This window comes from Oncorhynchus keta, chromosome 34 (genome assembly GCF_023373465.1).
Source record: "Oncorhynchus keta strain PuntledgeMale-10-30-2019 chromosome 34, Oket_V2, whole genome shotgun sequence".
NCBI lineage: Eukaryota > Metazoa > Chordata > Actinopteri > Salmoniformes > Salmonidae > Oncorhynchus > Oncorhynchus keta.
In genome coordinates this window covers 33,392,094-33,410,792 of record NC_068454.1, presented here as the reverse complement: position 1 = coordinate 33,410,792, position 18,699 = coordinate 33,392,094, and the positions used below count along the sequence as shown (strand labels likewise).

Here is an 18,699-nt window from a genome sequence, read left to right as displayed (position 1 = left end):
ACCTGAGCAGGGCTGTCCAGTGCTGTCCACAGAGTTACGTTCCCTTCTGCCCCATTAGAGACAAGTCTAACCATGTTAAGCCACAGTGTTTAACTCAGGTTAATTCCATATATTAACCCATCACTATGGCCAGACTCCCACCACCCAGCACTTCTTTGATTAGAGGGGAAAGTCTGGGAGTTCCAACGATGGCCGCCATTCTATTATCGATTAATCAATCACTCCTCATACAGTTTAGAATCATACCTCCTAATACAGTTTACTTTTCTCACCCTTAGACATGTGTCTCTCTTTTGAATAAATGACACACCTCAATATATCAAATACGGTTGATTTAGCTATGTATGTTACGTCAATATTCCCTCAAAACGCTGGTTGTGGGGTAACAGAGACATGTCGGCGGCCATTTTAGGCTGCACCTTAGAACGAGGCCCTGATGCACGTCAGTAGAGAAACACTGCTGGGTTAGCTGCTATGGAAACACAATGACTGACCACTTTAATGTATTCCCAACGCTGCTTCTTGCCACTAAAAGCCAGAGCAGCAGCCCCTCAGTCTAAAAATAAAAGGATGATGTAGACCAGCGAGTTTGGACCAGTCCAGCTTTCCTCTGCTTCTCAACCAACCCAGACACAGCCCCTCTCAGGAGAGGCTCAGCACTGTCTGCTCCCGTGGCTGGAACGACACTGGCATGCTGAAAAAGGTCTATTAACCCGAAACATTGTTTCTACTGAGAGATTCATTACGTTGCTGGGGACTATTCAGGATTACCAATAGTTATCTTCTTTTTAAAATCGAAAATGTCTGCCAATATCTGCAAATCCTTGATCTTGGAGTGAACTATCACTTTAGAACCTTGGTTTGATCAGTACACAGTCACTTTGGGAATCTACTTCTGGGCTCCCGAGTGGCGCAGCGGTCTAAGACACTGTGTCTCAGTGCTAGAGATGTCACTACAGACCCTGGTTCAATTCCAGGCTGTATCACAACTGGCTGTGATTGGGAGTCGCATAGGGCGGTGCTCAATTGGCCCAGTGTCGTTAGGGTTTGGCTGGGGTAGGCCATCATTGTAAATAAGAATTGTTTTTTAACTGACTTGCCAAGAAGGTTAAATAAAGGTTAAATAAAACATTTTAAAACCATGGACCAGTCAGTCTGACTGTGTCCTGTCAAAAATATTATGTTCTTCAGCAAATCAATGACACTCCTCTTCCCCCACCCTTCCTATCCCCAACGGGTTGGACTGACTGCTCATATCTCCCTAATCGCCCTAAGGAAAGAAATTGTAAGCAGCTTTCTGCTATTCAGTTGTCCAGGGTGATGGATTGCAAAGCACCATTGGCGCGCAGGACATTCTATGGACTTGGACAGAGAATTTGCTGTGTCAATAAACACTGTGCGGAATGTAGCGAGCTGGATGAGGCTATAGAAATCTTGTTCATAGCCTGTCTGGCAGGCAGGATGCATCTCTATCAATTCAGGACTGACCAAGTACTGCTGCTTAGTGATGATTTAGATAGTCTTCTTATTATACTAATACTTTCCGAAAGGCACTGCATGTATCTGACACGGCCTTTGATTCCTACTCACACACAGACCCAGTCAAATCAACCCGGATCAGATGAAAAGACAGGTGTGCACAGCCCTGGTCATCAGGCCATTGGATAGAGAGAGAGAGAGTGAGAGAGAACAGCACACACTGGGCTCTCTGTGAGATGTTCCACAACCTACATGTGTTGTTATATAAATAATAAACTCACTAGAAAGTCTCTGTGTGAAGGGGAGCCCTACTGCAGAGAGCTGGCAGACAGTAACTGTCTAAACTTCTTCAAGGGCCGCTGCCCTCCATGTAACTGCCAGCGGCAGTCAGCCAGCCGGTAACCAGGCGCTGCTATTGACCCTCCAGTGGGTGAGGGAAAGAGAGGTGTCAAACCCAGCAGAAGGTGAAAGATGACTGAGACCAGAACCGTGGCACTGCTGACAGTCATCCACTTGAGACTGAAAAACCCTATAAGAAAGAGGCTTAGAGTGATACTGGTTACAAACAGATCTTTCTCCATCAGATTCATTACCTAATTAAATAAACAGCCTATTGCCAGTTAGCTAGTAGCCCTAATGCATCTGAAGCTGAGCTGAGAGGGAAATTGGTGTTAGTTTCTGTTTGCATTTGTGTATGTGTGTGTGCGCTTGTGTGTGTGTGTGACTGTGTTTGTGTGTGTGTTTGTGTGTGTGTGTTTGTTTGTGTGGCTGTAAAGGGAGGGTTAGGATGGAGCAGGTGCAGTGTGGAGGACTACTGCTGGCCCTGGTGTGTAATCAGAGCCTAGATGAATCATGTTGTTCATGAAAAAGGAGTTCAGGTGAATCCACAGCCAGTCCCAGTTAGTTAGCCTGGTCTCAAGAGGCACTGTGGAACCATGGAACCTTCACGGAGCTGGGAGTAGACAACATTAGGCTGCTGTAGTGACCTCAATAGATCAACCCAGATTAGACATGCCAAGGTAGCACTGGATACAAAGTGTACCTTTTCATATCAGCCACAACAAGGCAGGCACCAGGCAGCTGCCAGACTCTGCACTCAATGGCCTCAACATAGGAACCAAACAGATTTAGCCTGTTCTCACACTGTCTAGTCTTCAGAGGTGTACATCACTCATGCTTTTCTCTATCTCCATAATGTTTAATTACTCTACAGTTATCCAGGATAATGAATCATAAGCTGTTTAAGATCAGGCTGTGGCAGTGTCAATTCTTGCCACTGGCGAATAAGAGTCCTTAAGGATTTGAAAGCTGATAATGAATTGATTTATTAAACACTAATGTTGTTTGTATACATTAGTAAACACTAATGTTGTTTGGCCTCTAATGTGTTGGTGGATAAGTTGAGTTAGCCCCAAGAGAAATGTGTTTTTGTGTGTGTGTGTGTGTGTGTGTGTGTGTGTGTGTGTGTGTGTGTGTGTGTGTGTGTGTGTGTGTGTGTGTGTGTGTGTGTGTCCACGTGAAATTACTCTAAATTACATCATAGACTTTCTATGGCTCTGTAAGCCTCTACAAATCACTTTAACAAACCGTCCAGTTTTTCAAGTTTTGTATAAAATAGGATCTAATTATTTACAGTGCGAGTAAAATAGTTTTCCTTGATGATATGGGCGTACCTCAACAACAGAATATTCTGGGTATATACGGGCCATTAAAAATATTCAGGAGAGTAGACTGCTGATTGGCCAGCTACTCCTCTATGAGGAAATAACAAGAATGTTTTGTTGGAGATCAAAGTTCGAGGTGGGGTGTTTGAAGTGTTTTTTTCTCTCCAATTAATGTTTTGGGCACAAATACACTAGACGACCAAAAGTATGTGGACACCTGCTCGACAAAGCTCTCATTCCAAAATCATGGGCATTAATATAGAGTTGGTCCTCCCTTTGCTGCTATAACAGCCTCCACCCTTCTGGGAAGCCTTTCCATAAGATGTTGGAACATTACTGCGGAGACTTGCTTCCATTCAGCCACAACAGCATTAGTGAGTTTGGGTACTGATGTTAGGCGACTAGGTCTGGCTCGCAGTTGGTGTTCCAATTCATCCTAAAGGTGTACGATGGGGTTGTCAGGGCTCTGTGCAAGCCAGTCAAATTCTTCCACACCGATCTCGACAGACCATTTCTGTATGGACCTCACTTTATGCACGGGGTATTGTCATGCTGAAAAAGAAAAAGGGCCTTCCCCATACTTTTTCCACAAAATTGGAAGCACAGAATTGTCTAGAACGTCATTGTATGCTGTAGCGTTAATATTTCCCTTCACTGGAACTAAGGGACCTAGCCCAAACCATTAAAAACAGCACCAGACCATTATTCTTCCACCATTAAACTTTACAGTTGGCAGTATGCATTGGAGACAGGTAGCGTTCTCCTGGCATCTGCCAAACCCAGATGCTCGGACATGGAAAGCCATTGCATGAAGCTCCCGATGAACAGTTCTTGTGCTGACGTTGCTTCATTTTAATATGGTGAAAGTATTCATTTAAATATGAATATACACTACCGGTCAAAAGTTTTAGAACACCTACTCATTCAAGGGTTTTTCTTTATTTTTACTATTTTCTATATTGTAGAATAATAGTGAAGACATCAGAATTTTGAAATAACACTTGGAATTATGTAGTAACCAAAAAACTGTTAAACAAATCTAAATATATTTTATATTTGAGATTCTTCAAGTAGCCTCCCTTTACCACCTGGAATGCATTTCAATTAACAGGTGTGCCTTCTTAAAAGTTAATTCATGGAATTTCTTTCCTTCTTAATGCGTTTGAGCCAATCAGTTGTGTTGTGGGGGGTATTTGGTAAAAGACCAAGTCCATATTATGGCAAGAGCAGCTCAAATGAGCAAAGAGAAATGACAGTCCATCATTACTTTAAGACATGAAGGTCAGTCAATCAGGAACATTTCAAGAACTTCAAGTGCAGTCAAGTGCAGTTTATTCAAGTGCAGTTGCAAAAACCATCAAGCACTATGATGAAATTGGCTCTCATGAGGACAGCCACAGGAATGGAAGACCCAGAGTTCCCTCTGCTACAGAGGATAAGTTCATTAGAGTTACCAGTCTCCGAAATTGCTGTCCAATAAATGCTTTATAGAGTTCAAGTAACAGACACATCAACTGTTCAGAGGAGACTATGTGAATCAGGCCTTCATGGTTGAATTTCTTGAAGGAATTCCCACATATGCTGAGCACTTGTTGATTGCTTTTCCTTCACTCTGTGGTCCAACTCATCCCAAACCATCTCAATTGGGTTGAGGTCGGGTGATTGTTGAGGCCAGGTCATCTGATGCAGCACTCCATCACTCTCCTTCTTGATCAAATAGCCCTTACACACCCTGGAGGTGTGTTCTAGGTCATTGTCCTGTTGAAAAAGAAATTATACTCCCACGAAGCGCAAACCAGATGGGATGGTATATCGCTGCAGAATGCTGTGGTAGCCATGCTGGTTAAGTGTGCCTTGAATTCTAAATAAATCACTGACAGTCTCACCAGCAAAGCACCCCCACACCATCACACCTCCTCCTCAGTGCTTCATGGTGGGAACCACACATCAAGAGATCATCCTACTCTGCGTCTCATAAACCAAAAATCTCAAATTTGGATTTATCACACCAAAAGACAGATTTCCACCGGTCTAATGTTCACTGCTTGCGTTTCTTGGCCCAAGCAAGTCTCTTCTTCTTATCGGTGTCCGTTAGTAGTGGTTTCTTTGCAGAAATTCGACCACAACGGCCTGATTCATACAGTCTCCTCTGAACAGTTGATGTTGAGATATGTCTTTGCAATCTGAGGTGCAGTTAATTGCCAATTTCTGAGGCTGGTAACTCTAACGAATTTATCCTCTGTAGCAGAGGTAACTCTGGGTCTTACTTTCCAGTTTCTTCATAGCGCATGATGGTCTTTGCAACTGCACTTGAAGAAACTTTGAAAGTTCTTGAACTTTTCCGCATTGACTGACCTTCATGTGTTAAAGTAATGATGGACTGTCATTTCTCTTTGCTTATTTGAGCTGTTCTTGCCATAATATGGACTTGTTTTTTTACCATCCAAGGCTATATTCTGTATACCACCCTTACCTAATTACAACACAACTGATTGGGTCAAACACATTAAGAAGGAAAGAAATTCCACAAATTAACTTTTAACAAGTCACACCTGTTAATTGAAATGCATTCCAGGTGACTACCTCCTGAAGCTGGTTGAGAGAATGCCACAAGTATGCAAAGCTGTCATCAAGGCAAAGTGTGGTTACTTTGACACATTTTTTATCACTTTTTTGGTTACTACATGATTCCATATGTGTTATTTCATAGTTTTGATGTCTTCTACAATGTAGCAAATAGTAAACAATAAAGAAAAACCCTTGAATGAGTAGGTGTGTCCAAACTTTAGACTGGTATTGTATAGATATTGTTTAAGGAAACATTGCACATCTAATTGTCAAATCATAGCAGGTGAGCTGGTTCTACTATTTTGGACATTTCTGGTGTTTTGTGGTGGAAAATTGGTGGGTCGAGCACAACATGTTAAAACCAGTCTGAGAAAACACACATACATTATTTATCTCCATTATATTTGTCCTGAATTCTCCCAATTAAGCTGTTCCTCTGTTGGCTTCTCGCTGCGCCCTCCCACGGCTCAACATAAATCAGATCAGTCAGATTCTGTAGAGTGGCCTCAGTTCTTCACCAGCAAATCATCAGTAGTGCAAATATGCTTTTCAAAGGTGTATAATTGTAATTTGCCAGCTTACTCCATGGATTTGCAGTAAGAGAAAACAAAGCAGTTATTTTCAGTTAGCCAAAATTAAATCTAATACTGTAAAATGTACGTAGTATATGCAGTAGACTACAGTTGGCAGATGCAGTTCCACAGGATTTAATATCAACGGCGAGTGTTTTTTAAATGTATTGTCATTTTGGTGCAGTAAGCCTTTGCAGACAGTTAGTGAACAAACATCCTGGTGGACCTTGAAAAGTGATGCCGTTTTTTGGTGCTACTATGCTGTGTTTTCACACTCAGCTGGTGTTTTGTGAGAGAATGTGCTGAGATGTCCTTCAGCAGCACACAGAACGATGTGTCTCAGAGCTGTGAATAACATGAATATACTGACACACTGGAGACTGTTTTTCCTCAAAATATAAAATTTTTAACACTTTCCATGTCTATTTTGTTGTTGTGGGTCAATGTTGATACCACTGAGGACTTTCTCCTGTAATGTGTATTTGTGCCATGCTTTAGTCCAGGCGCCTGCACCCCACTTTTTTTGACACAAACTCTCATCATAACAACAGAAGCCTCAGTGGCAGGCAGGCAGCCGAATCCCAGGTGGCACTTCCCTTACTGAAGGAATCGATCGTTTGCATTGAAATCAATTTGGGAGAGGGCCTGAGAGGTGCTGCAGACAAAGGGGAGGCTGGGGGAGCCAGTGTGGACTGGAGCGAGAGGGAGGGGGAGGAAGGGGGAGAGAGGGATGTGGGTTCCACCCCTGGCTCTGCAGGGGAGCTGTGGACTGGAGCCGTCCTCTCAGCCAGAGTGGAGGGGGCCAGTGCTGTAGGTCCTGAATTATTAAACACAACATATTGCAGCTGAGCAGCGGGGTAAAGCCATGTCGGATGTGTCTACTTTTCAACTGGGCCGCTGCTCTGAGGCTCTGTGAAGGACATAGGGGGGTGTTTTGGGAAGAAGCGGAGGACAGAGGGGGGTGATTTGGGAGGAAAGGGAGAGGTCTGAGTGGTCTTGCAGGGGGAGGCTGAAGCCCCTCAGAGGTCTTATTGTATAAGCGCCTGTTAATTAAGAAGAAAAGATCCGGGAGCCAAGGGCTGAGAGACAGTTAGCTAACGGACCAAGATAAAGTACTAAACCATTTCTAACCTCTCTCAACAACACTGTTCTCAACTTCACTCTTACAGTATGTACAGTACATGCAGACACACACACACACACACACACACGCACACTCACACGCACACACACACCCTGCAGTGATCTGCCAGTGATTTCTAGAGCATCCCATTTCCACAAAGGTTTGAAAGTCTGCCTCTGAAGAAGATGATAGTCTGTTTCCCCTTCTTATTATTTCAAAGGACACACTGAGTTTTCTTGGGATCAGAATTGCACTCACGGTGGTGAAGCTTGTTACATTCTGAGTGGTATAACTCTAATATCCAGTCTCCTTTGAACGTTTTCTCTTAATCACGAAGAGGACTGGCTTCAAATTCCTTGAATTTCCATAGTTAATCAATAGCAACCTATGGACCATTTAAACTAGATTAAAGTGAAGTACACTGTATCTCATCAGTGAGATACAGTGTAATAGGACTATACTATAGTAATCAGCCTCAGAGCATCATCATTAGTCTGAGTGATGGAACAACCATGCTAGCTAACAGTCTCTGCATGGCAAAGTGAAGGAATTCATGGAAGCAGTGCTCGTGTTTTCCACTCTATGACAACCAGTGGAACAGCCACTTGCATCTAAATCTTGTTTGGGGGGGGGGAAGGGGGGTGAGAAGGATTACTTACCCTTACTTACCCTATCCTAGGTATTCCTTGAAGAGGTGGGGTTTCAGGTGTCTCCGGGAAGGTGGTGATTGACTCCGCTGTCCTGGCGTCGTGAGGGAGTTTGTTCCACCATTGGGGGGCCAGAGCAGCGAACAGTTTTGACTGGGCTGAGCGGGAACTGTACTCCTCAGTGGTAGGGAGGCGAGCAGGCCAGAGGTGGATGAACGCAGTGCCCTTGTTTGGGTGTAGGGCCTGATCAGGGCCTGGAGGTACTGAGGTGCCGCCCCCTCACAGTGTAATATCTCTGGCACAGAGGCTTTCCAAGCAGATTATTTTATTTTAATGAACAAGCAGTGGTAGGGAGGCCGAGCAGGCCAGAGGATGAACGCAGTGCCCTTGTTTGGGTGTAGGGCCTGATCAGGGCCTGATTATTTTATTTTAATGGTTAACACTGCATCCTTCTAATATAAGAGATGCTATATGATTGCAGGTGACCGTCCCCAATTAATTTGGATTCTCCCAAGATCATTGACTACTCCCGGAATCTGGGTCTCGCCCCTAAGAAGAGGGAAGAGGGAACATAATTACATTTCTCGTTAGCCGCAAATGATTCCTGCGAGTCTGTCAGAGCTATTTGTCATAGCAGGGTGAATGATGGGTTTTTTAATGAAGAGGAGTGGAGTTGGAGTTGAAAGGGGCGTGAATCACAGTTCATGGCGAGGTGTGATGCTTGTCCCCTGGGACAAGGCTGACAGCAATTTATTTTGTTCAAGTAGATTTTGTATTGATCCTCTGAAGGGATTTAGCCAGAATCTGAGGTTAATTTAAAGTACTAGGACTGGGTTCCAAACCAGAAACACTCTCTAAAAAGCAGAGCACTGTCAATTTTTATTTTATTTAATTTTTTATTTATTGAACCTTTATTTAATTAGTCAGTTAAGAACAAATTCTATTTACAATGACGGCCTACACCGGCCAAACCCTTACCCGGATGACGCTGGGCCAATTGTGCGCCGTCATATGGGACTCCCAATCACGGCCTGTTGTGATACAGCCTGGAATCGAACTGAGGGTCTGTAGTGACGCCTCTAGCACTGAGATGTTCCTTAGATCCTGTGGTTGGGCCACTTGGGAGCCCAACCAGCTCCTAATAGGAGGAGCATGGTTATCTTTCCTCCAAGAAAGAAAGAGGATAGCTACACACTATATTGCTCAGATACAATACATTTGACAGCAAGCTGCCTTTATGAGGGCATCTTTCTACCAAGCTACTTCCTTTCAGCTCTACAGCTCCTCTCCCTGCTTTAATGTCTTGAAGTAAGAGGTGGGGACTGATGTGAGATCAGTTGCTGTAGTGTAGTGTAGCATCTTTTGAAACTGGACTCAGCAGTGCCACTCCTGCCAACTAAACGACCCTGCTTTGCTTTGGCGTTCACCCAGTCCTTATATAACAGGCTCAGCATTAGGACATTACTGCTGTAGTTAAAACCCTGCCAAGTTCATTAGTATCTCTACCTCAGATAATTTAGGATCTTTGCCGGTGTTTAGGGTCCCAAATCAATTTCTTAGCAAAGGTAGCCATTTTAGTACTAAAATGAGAGTCGATATGCAGTAATATATCTGAAAAAGCTGACTGATTCTTGAGTATGCGCTGTGTGTGTGTGTGGGTGTGTGTGCGGTATATCACCAGATTTCTAGTTATGGCACATTACTGTATGTGTGTCTGACATGTTGAGAAATGAGGTAGAAAAATGAGATGTGTTTAGTTGCCACTGAGAGCTCTGCTGCGATTTGTCTTACTTATGGAAATACCCAGTCTCACTTTTATGATCAGTGATGAAGATAGAGAGAGAGACGAGAAGGCTGTCTGTGAGTTAGAGAGGGGACAGTTGATGCTGAGGAGACGGAGAAGAAAGGGACATTAAGGTGAGGAGTCACAGTCCAATTAAACTTAGCCCTGTGAAAATACTGTTGTTACAAGATTCATAGAACAGAACAAAAGAGCAAATGAGATGCAAAACCCTGTATACAGTACATCATATTCTGTTTTCCACAGAAGATTATATACTGTATTGTGTGTAAGAGTAGTTCATCAGATGTGAATATGTCAATTGTCAAGCCAACAACGGAAGCATCCTATATCTTCAATAACAACATCTTCATCTGTGTCTGTATACTATCTATGTTCTCCCCAGCTAAAGTGCTGCTTGTCAGGCATGTTTGGCTCCCTGATAAATGTGTGGTATCAGCCAAGTGCTGAGTGCTCCTCCATGCGCCTCCTTTCATAAATCACAAAGAGATCTTCTTCACCAAAGCTTTGTAGCACTGCCGTCTCTCTTTGTTTTGACACGGAACGGGTACATTTTCAGACACGCCAATCGCCTCTGAAAGCAAAGCTGGGTAAACTAATCACTAGCATTAATACCAACAACAGATCTATCTACCTTGTGTTTTCATGAGTCTGTCAAGTGAGACTTTTTTTGCCTTTTATCCAGCTCAAGTTTTTGCTTATACTTTCGCAATAAATACTGAGGTATTTTTCTTTGACTCCTTGGCTGGATAAAAGGATACACTTATTAGCGTGATTCAATACTTTTTCGCCCCATCACCCAACACACTAGCCCCATCCCTCCCTCACCCGTGGTCATTGCTCTGGAATCTAGACAGGCACATTTCCAGGCTTACCATGGTCCCTGACCCATTTCACCAGCATGGAAGCGACTCTTGTCTCTGTATCCCTGTTGCCCCTCCTCATTACCCCACACAGTGTGTTCTCTGTGGAAATGAATGCATGGATTAATGATCCCACTTTGTGCTGAAACAAATATACCATTGTTTTTTTATAGGCTAACTGCTGTGCTGGTTAGTGCCCAGGCTAATGATAAGCATCACTGTAGTGACCTGCTGTATTGCTTGTCTTGTTCTGGGTTCTGTATCTGCACTCACTCTGAATGAGTGCATTTATGTATGTGGCTGCATGGTTCAGTGCCAATAGTAGTGAGTCTGTCTGTTAGTGTGGGTGCTGTGCTTGCAGGGCAGACTAACATTTGGGGGCACTATGTAGGGAATAGGGTGCCATTTGGGATGCATCCCTGGTCGGGGAGAAGAGAGTGCGGAGCTTTGGCAGCCCTTGGCAGGCTGTGTTGGCTGTCGTCCTGGTGCCTTGATCCAGCCTCCAGACGGCTTAGCAAGAGAACAACCTAAGGACTCCCTGTACAGGACTGGATGCTGACAGTACGGCCAGCAGATCCACTCATCCTGCTTCACGCTGTACTGCTGCCGCAGCTAGCAGACCAGCTGTCACCAGGAGTGAGCCTGTTTGTTCCTCTCTCTCACTTGACTGTTGGACTGTCAGACTGTCCTGCAGATCCCTTTTTTGTTTGTGTTATTTGCATCGACCCGGCCTACGGTGTTGACTGAGTGGATAAAAGGAAGTTGGTAGTTCTAATATGGTGCCAGTCTGCCAGAGCATCTTAGCATCACGCGTCATGGGTCTGTCTGTCACCATGGTCCCCTACGCCACAAACCCTTTTTAAGCCTTTTAAGACCTAGACCAGAGAGGTCACACCATAGCCTCCATGGCAGCCATTGATTGGTGGATCAAAGATAGAGAGACTGAGATAAAAGCCCTGTTGAAACTCTCCTCCAGCTCAGCTCGCACTCAGATTGCTTGTCTCCATGGTGATCTGCCTAGCGACAGGGCGCCCCGTGGAACTGTTACCGCCCTGAAAAGGAACGCATCACATAGGAAACTTAAAAGCCCCCAGCTTCACAAGGACGGAATGAACAGAAACGGATGGAGAGAATATGGAGAATTTGGGCCAGAATCAGATGAATCAAGCTTGTTATTATAACCATTAGTGCCTGATGAGTCAAATGCTACAAATGTATAAGATGCTTTGATGGATAATCTTCTGTTACATTCTCAACTCTAACAATCCAGTATTGAGGAGAAATCAAATGGAACGTGTTAACAGATCTTTATCCTCTATGCCTTTCAAACCTTCCCTGTGTAGGATTATAGCTGTTTAAATCCATACCATTTTTGCTCAGAGATTATTACAGTATAGTGCTAATCTCAGAATAATTCTCCTCAAATTCAAGCTACACTTTAAAAGGTGTGCTGATAAAATTAATTATGTACAAACAGAATAGGTTATCAGTGTTTTGATCTTTGAACCTGAAAAATCCTAAACTATTACATAACAAAAATGATTTGTGTGTGTGTGTGTGTGTGTGTGTGTGTGCGCGTGTGTGTGTGTGTGTGTGTGTGTGTGTGTGTGTGTGTGTGTGTGTGTGTGTGTGTGTGTGTGTGTGTGTGTGTGTGTGTGTGTGTGTGTGTGTGTGTACGTGTGTTTGTCTGTGTTTGAAATAGCAATCTTTACATGGATGTTGCTGTTATCATTACTTTTGCTGTTAGAATCCTTTGTATTTTGTTCCTCAGGCATTCATTTATTCTCTCTCTCCCTCTCTCTCTCTCTCTTTCTCTCTCTCTTCTCTCTAGCTGTTTCGTTCATGAGACACAGCGCATCAGCATTTGGATTTGCAGTGAGTTCCATTTATACTTATTAATTAGTCATAAAGTCATGGTGTTAATTTATTAACTCTGGTGGAGATCAGATGCAAGTTGTCTGCCATTGTTTCCTTGGTAACAGCACATCAGAACACTGTGTGATAACATAAATATCCCCACAGATACTGTGGGAAGCTCTAGGATGTTATAAAAGAAGCTATCATGTTATGTCAGGTAAACGAGAATAGGTTACTAGAGAGAGTCTGCATATTAGACATGGATGATAATGGATGATAATGAGGAGCTGGATGATGGAGGATAATGAGGAGCTGTTAAGGCCATGTCTATAGAGGGGTCATAATAGTTTGTAGGCCAAACCGTTCGGACACTCCGGACAATTTTGTGAGAAGACCGATTTTCTGCTTGTCTCAGGGTCTGCCATACACCGCTCTAGCTCTGTCACTTTTCACCACAGGTGTGGAAGTGCGACTTTGGCGGATGGGTTTATTTAAGGCAGATATCTCTATTTTAAATTGACAGATTTGAATGGGGATTTGTATCCTACTGTCCAGTAACCAGCCTAGTCTATTAGTAGAGCATATGGAGTTTAAGTAGGGGGGAATGGGAGGTGGGACTAGAGTTGAGTGTTTTCCTGAATGTACTATATACTTTGTTATTTGATGTATCCTCACTGGAGGCCTAATCGCAGGTTGTCTGTCTTTGCAGTTTGACGCCACGTTGGACGTGCTATCTTCAATTATCGTGCTGTGGCGCTATAGCAATGCCGCAGCCGTCCACTCCGCCCATAGGGAGTACATGTGAGTGAAACGGACACAACATTCATATTCATCTCATTGAACATACAAGTTGCATGGTGTTCCCTATTAGAACATTCCATGTCCACCACCGTAGCAACAGTTCTCCCTCCTCTAGTAGCCTACTGGGTTATTATCTTCAGAAACCTGCCTTGTACATTGCCTTTGGCTCGACTCTATATCAGTGTGTCTCATACGTTACATTATTGAGCTGTTGAGACATTAAATGTATTTCTAATCCAGGCAGCCACATCCAGGCACAGTATATCTCTCCCAGTGTACAATGATAAAGGACATCTTCCACAGTTTTACAGGGGTTCGTCCCAGTTTACATCTTGTTCCAGATTGACGGACTTGTTCTGGCATGTCACAGCTACTTCCTCAGCACTGCAGGCGCAATGCTGCCCATCTACCATCCATCTTATGCCTGCCTGCTGTAAGGGGGGATGGAGGTGGAGGGAGGGAGGGATGGATGGAGACATTCTCATTCCTCCTTTGCGGAAGTGTCAAAATGAGAGATAAATGGGGAAGAAATGGCAGAGGAAGCAAACATCTTTCTCTGGCGCCAAAGTACTGAGCTGTGAAGCTGCTGCTGTGACCGTAGCCAGGAACCCAGAGAACAGACATGTTTCACTTTTATTTAATTGGAAGAGATCTCCTCTGCCTCTCTATGCCTGATTACACCTGTGTTAAAGTAACATTCACAATCAGTTATGGCTCCCTGGAGAACCAATAATCTACAGGATTTAAGTGTACCACGGTGAGGTGCTGCAAAAAAATGTAAAAATATGTTTTTGTGAATATTATTGCTTCCAATTTTACTGGAGGATGACAATTGAAGAAGCCCTAAGACTTGATTTCTGTCTTTCCACAGAGCGTGCGTGGTCCTTGGGGTGGTCTTCATCTTGTCCTCCCTGTGTATTCTAGGAAAAGCAATCCATGACCTGGCCACCAAGCTGCTTCCAGAAGTGGTGAGAGACCCCCTCTCACATACACAGATGTGCACGCAAGCAAACACACACACACACACACACACACACACACACACACACACACACACACACACACACACACACACACACACACACACACACACACACACACACACACACACACACACACACACACACACACACACACACACACACACACACACACACACACAATCATAGGGCGAATCATAACCTGTATTTTCAGAAGCTTTTCTCAAAGTCTTCCCAGTGTTTTATACTGTATGTACTGGCAGGTGGCTTTTTATAGCCCCAGTTTGTGCCTGTGACGTCAACAAATGCCGCCGGTTCCTCTGTCTCTCTCTGTTTCACCTGCCCATGTGATGGAGTGCAAGAGCTGCCGAAGTAAAGGCGAGGAAAAGGAAGCAGTGAAAATAGTGACTAGTTTATGACACTAATCCCGGAATAGTCTCATTTCGCTGTTGCCAGGCAATGCAACCTTTCCTACACCTCTGTAGATTGATGCTGCAGTAAACATCAAAAACATCAACAGGACTAAAGTTACCGAATCAAAACAACTGTTCAGAGATTTCCATTCTAGGTAGACAACTAGATACACTATGCACTAGCAGCTATGAGAGCAGAATTAGCACTTTTTCAGATTTAGCACTTACAATTTCTTTCTTTATATATTAAGTCCACAATTTGCACATATCCTATGTGTTACTGCAATGTTTGAATGAATGCAAATATACTTCCACTCTCTCTCTCTTTTCCTTATTTGCTGTATTGGTTTGTAAATTAGTGGCTTCTCTCTCTGATTTGGAGCCGACACCTGTAATCTGTGGAGCAGAAGGACTGATAAGTCTTTTAAGTCTGCTCCATGGCAACAAAGTGCCAACAGCTGCTGTGCGATGTACCCACTGGTCTGAAAACGACCAATTAGCTGCACATTACCACGTCAGGAAGTACCGACCTACAGCCCAGCCTAGCCTTGATCTCTGTTGTAAGGACAGAGATGGAGAGAGGGAAATGGGTCGAGAGAGAGTGGGTGGATAGGAATAGAGGGAGGGAGAGTGAATTGGGGAATAGAGGAAATCGTGTGCGAAGGGGGGTAGGGAAGGAGTGAGAAAATGAGAGGTAGAGAGAGACAGAATCAGAGCGAGGGGAGGAGTGATAGTTTGAGATGAGTGCCTGTGAGGGGATATCTGTTTGAACCAGCAGCTCTGCTATGTTAATCAAGCCAGTGAGTCTTGTGCTCAGGAGGATATGCAAGTCCGGGGAGGGCCCATTACTGGCTCTTCTTCTGGCGCATGCAAGCACAATCTAAAAATATCTGCAGTATTTCAGCTCTCTCTCTCTCTCCAATTCGATTCAATTCAATTCAATTGGCTTTATTGGCAAGGGAAACACACACGTTTTGACATTGCCAAAGCAAGTGAAAAATCAACTGTACACATATCCTGTTCATTCTGGCCCTTCTTTGGACAATGTGTTAACAAACCTCCAAACAAGCTTCAACGCCATACAACATTCCTTCCGTGGCCTCCAACTGCTCTTAAATAATAGTAAGATGAAATGCTCTTCAACCGATCACTGCCCGCACAACTAGCATCTCTACTCTGGACAGTTCTGACTTTATTTTTTTTATTTTTACCTTTATTTTACTAGGCAGGTCAGTTAAGAACACATTCTTATTTTCAATGACAGCCTAGGAACAGTGGGTTAACTGCCTGTTCAGGGGCAGAATGACAGATTTGTACCTTGTCAGCTCTGAGATTTGAACTTGCAACCTTTCGGTTACTTGTCCAACGCTCTAACCACTAGGCTACCCTGCCACTTAAAATATGTTGACAACTATAAATACTTGTAAAATAATGTATTTATATAGCCCTTCGTACATCAGCTGATATCTCAAAGTTCTGTACAGAAACCCAGCCTAAAACCACAAACAGCAAGCAATGCAGTTGTAGAAGCACGGTGGCTAGGAAAAACTCCCTAGAAAGGCAAAAACCTAGGAAGAAACCTAGAGAGCAACCAGGCTATGTTCAAATGTTCATAAATGACCAGCATGGTCAAATAATAATAATCACAGTAGTTGTCGAGGGTGCAGCAAGTCAGTACCTCAGGAGTAAATGTCTGTTGGCTTTTCATAGCCAATCATTAAGAGTATCTCTACCACTCCTGCTGTCTCTAGAGATTTGAAAACAGCAGGTCTGGGACAGGTAGCATGTCCCGTGAACAGGTCAGGATTCCATAGCCGCAGGCAGAACAGTTGAAACTGGAGCAGCAGCACGGCCAGGTGGACTGGGGACAGCAAGGAGTCATCATGCCAGGTAGTCCTGAGGCATGGTTCTAGGGCTCAGGTCCTCCGAGAGAGAGAGAAAGAAAGAGAGAAAGAGAGAATTCGAGAGAGCATACTTAAATTCACACAGGACACCGGATAAAACCGGAGAAGTACTCCAGATATAACAATCTGACCCTAGCCACCCAACACATAAACTACTGCAGCATAAATACTGGAGGCTGAGACAGGAGGGGTCAGGAGACACTGTGGCCCCATCCGATGATATCCCCGGACAGGGCCAAGCAGGAAGGATATAACCCCACCCACTTTGCCAAAGCACAGCCCCCACACCACGAGAGGGATATTTTCAACCACCAACTTACCATCATGAGACAAGGCCGAGTATAGCCCACAAGCATCTCCGCCACGGGCACAACCCAAAGGAGGGGGGCAGGAAGATCACATCAGTAACTCAACCCACTCAAGTGATGCACCCCTCCTAGGGACGGCATGAAAGAGCACCAGTAAGCCAGTGACTCAGCCCCTGTAATAGGGTTAGAGGCAGAGAAACCCAGTAGAAAGAGGGGAACCGCCCAGGCAGAGGCAGCAAGGGCGGTTCGTTGCTCCAGAGCCTTTCCGTTCACCTTCACACTCCTGGGCCAGACTACACTCAATCATATGACCCACTGAAGAGAGGAGTCTTCAGTAAAGACCTATGAGACCGAGTCTGTGTCTCTCACATGGGTAGGCAGACCATTCCATAAAAATGGAGCTCTATAGGAGAAAGCCCTGCCTCCAGCTGTTTGCTTAGAAATTCTAAGGACAATTAGGAGGCCTGCGTCTTGTGACCGTAGCGTACGTGTAGGTATGTACGGAAGGACCAAATCAGAGAGATAGGTAGGAGCAAGCCCATGTAATGCTTTGTAGGTTAGCAGTAAAACCTTGAAATCAGCCCTTGCCTTAACAGGAAGCCAGTGTAGGGAGGCTAGCACTGGAGTAATATGATACATTTTTTTTGTTCTAGTCAGGATTCTAGCAGCCGTATTTAACACTAACTGAAGTTTATTTAGTGCTTTTCCGGGTAGCCGGAAAGTAGAGCATTGCAGTAGTCTAATCTAGAAGTAACAAAAGCATGGATTAATTTTTCTGCATCATTTTTGGACAGAAAGTTTCTGATTTTTGCAATGTTACGTAGATGGGAAAATGCTGTCCTTGAAACAGTCTTGATATGTTCGTCAAAAGAGAGATCATGGTCCAGAGTAACGCCGAGGTCCTTCACAGTTTTATTTGAGACGACTGTACAACTATTAAGATTAATTGTCAGATTCAACAGAAGATCTCTTTGTTTCTTGGGACCTAGAACAAGCATCCCTGTTTTGTCCGAGATTAAAAGTAGAAAGTTTGCAGCTATCCACTTCCTTATGTCTGAAACACAGGCTTCTAGCGAGGGCAATTTTGGGGCTTCACCATGTTTCATTGAAATTTACAGCTGTGTGTCATCCGCATAGCAGTGAAAGTTAAAATTATGTTTTCGAATGACATCCCCAAGAGGTAAAATATATAGTGAAAACAATAGTGGTCCTAAAACGGAACCTTGGGGAACACCAGAATTTACAGTTGATTTGTCAGAGGACAAACCATTCACAGAGACAAACTGATGTCTTTCCGACAGATAAGATCTAAACCAGGCCAGAACTTGTCCGTGTAGACCAATTTGGGTTTCCAATCTCTCCAAAAGAATGTGGTGATCGATGGTATCAAAAGCAGCACTAAGGTCTAGGAACACGAGGACAGATGCAGAGCCTCGGTCTGATGCCATTAAAAGGTAATTTACCACATCTACAAGTGCAGTCTCAATGCTATGATGGGGTCTAAAACCAGACGGAAGCATTTCGTATACATTGTTTGTCTTCAAGAAGGCAGTGAGTTGCAACAGCTTTTTGTAAAATTTTTGAGAGGAATGGAAGATTCAATATAGGCCGATAGTTTTTTATATTTTCTGGGTCAAGGTTTGGCTTTTTCAAGAGAGGTTTTATTACTGCCACTTTTAGTGAGTTTGGTACACATCCGGTGTAAAGAGAGCTGTTTAT

The 18,699-nt window shown here is 43.9% G+C and overlaps 1 protein-coding gene across 2 annotated transcripts in view; it reads left to right on the top strand.

Annotated features, from left to right (window-relative positions):
- The window catches only part of LOC118366481 (transmembrane protein 163-like), an 83,800-nt gene that overhangs the window by 52,314 nt on the left and 12,787 nt on the right, over positions 1-18,699 (top strand). For both annotated transcript variants that reach the window (XM_052493725.1, XM_052493726.1), the window contains exons 3-5: positions 12,549-12,592; positions 13,284-13,375; positions 14,247-14,343. In XM_052493725.1, the coding sequence (XP_052349685.1) occupies positions 12,549-12,592; positions 13,284-13,375; positions 14,247-14,343 (233 nt within the window). The remainder of the gene's footprint in view (positions 1-12,548; positions 12,593-13,283; positions 13,376-14,246; positions 14,344-18,699) is intronic.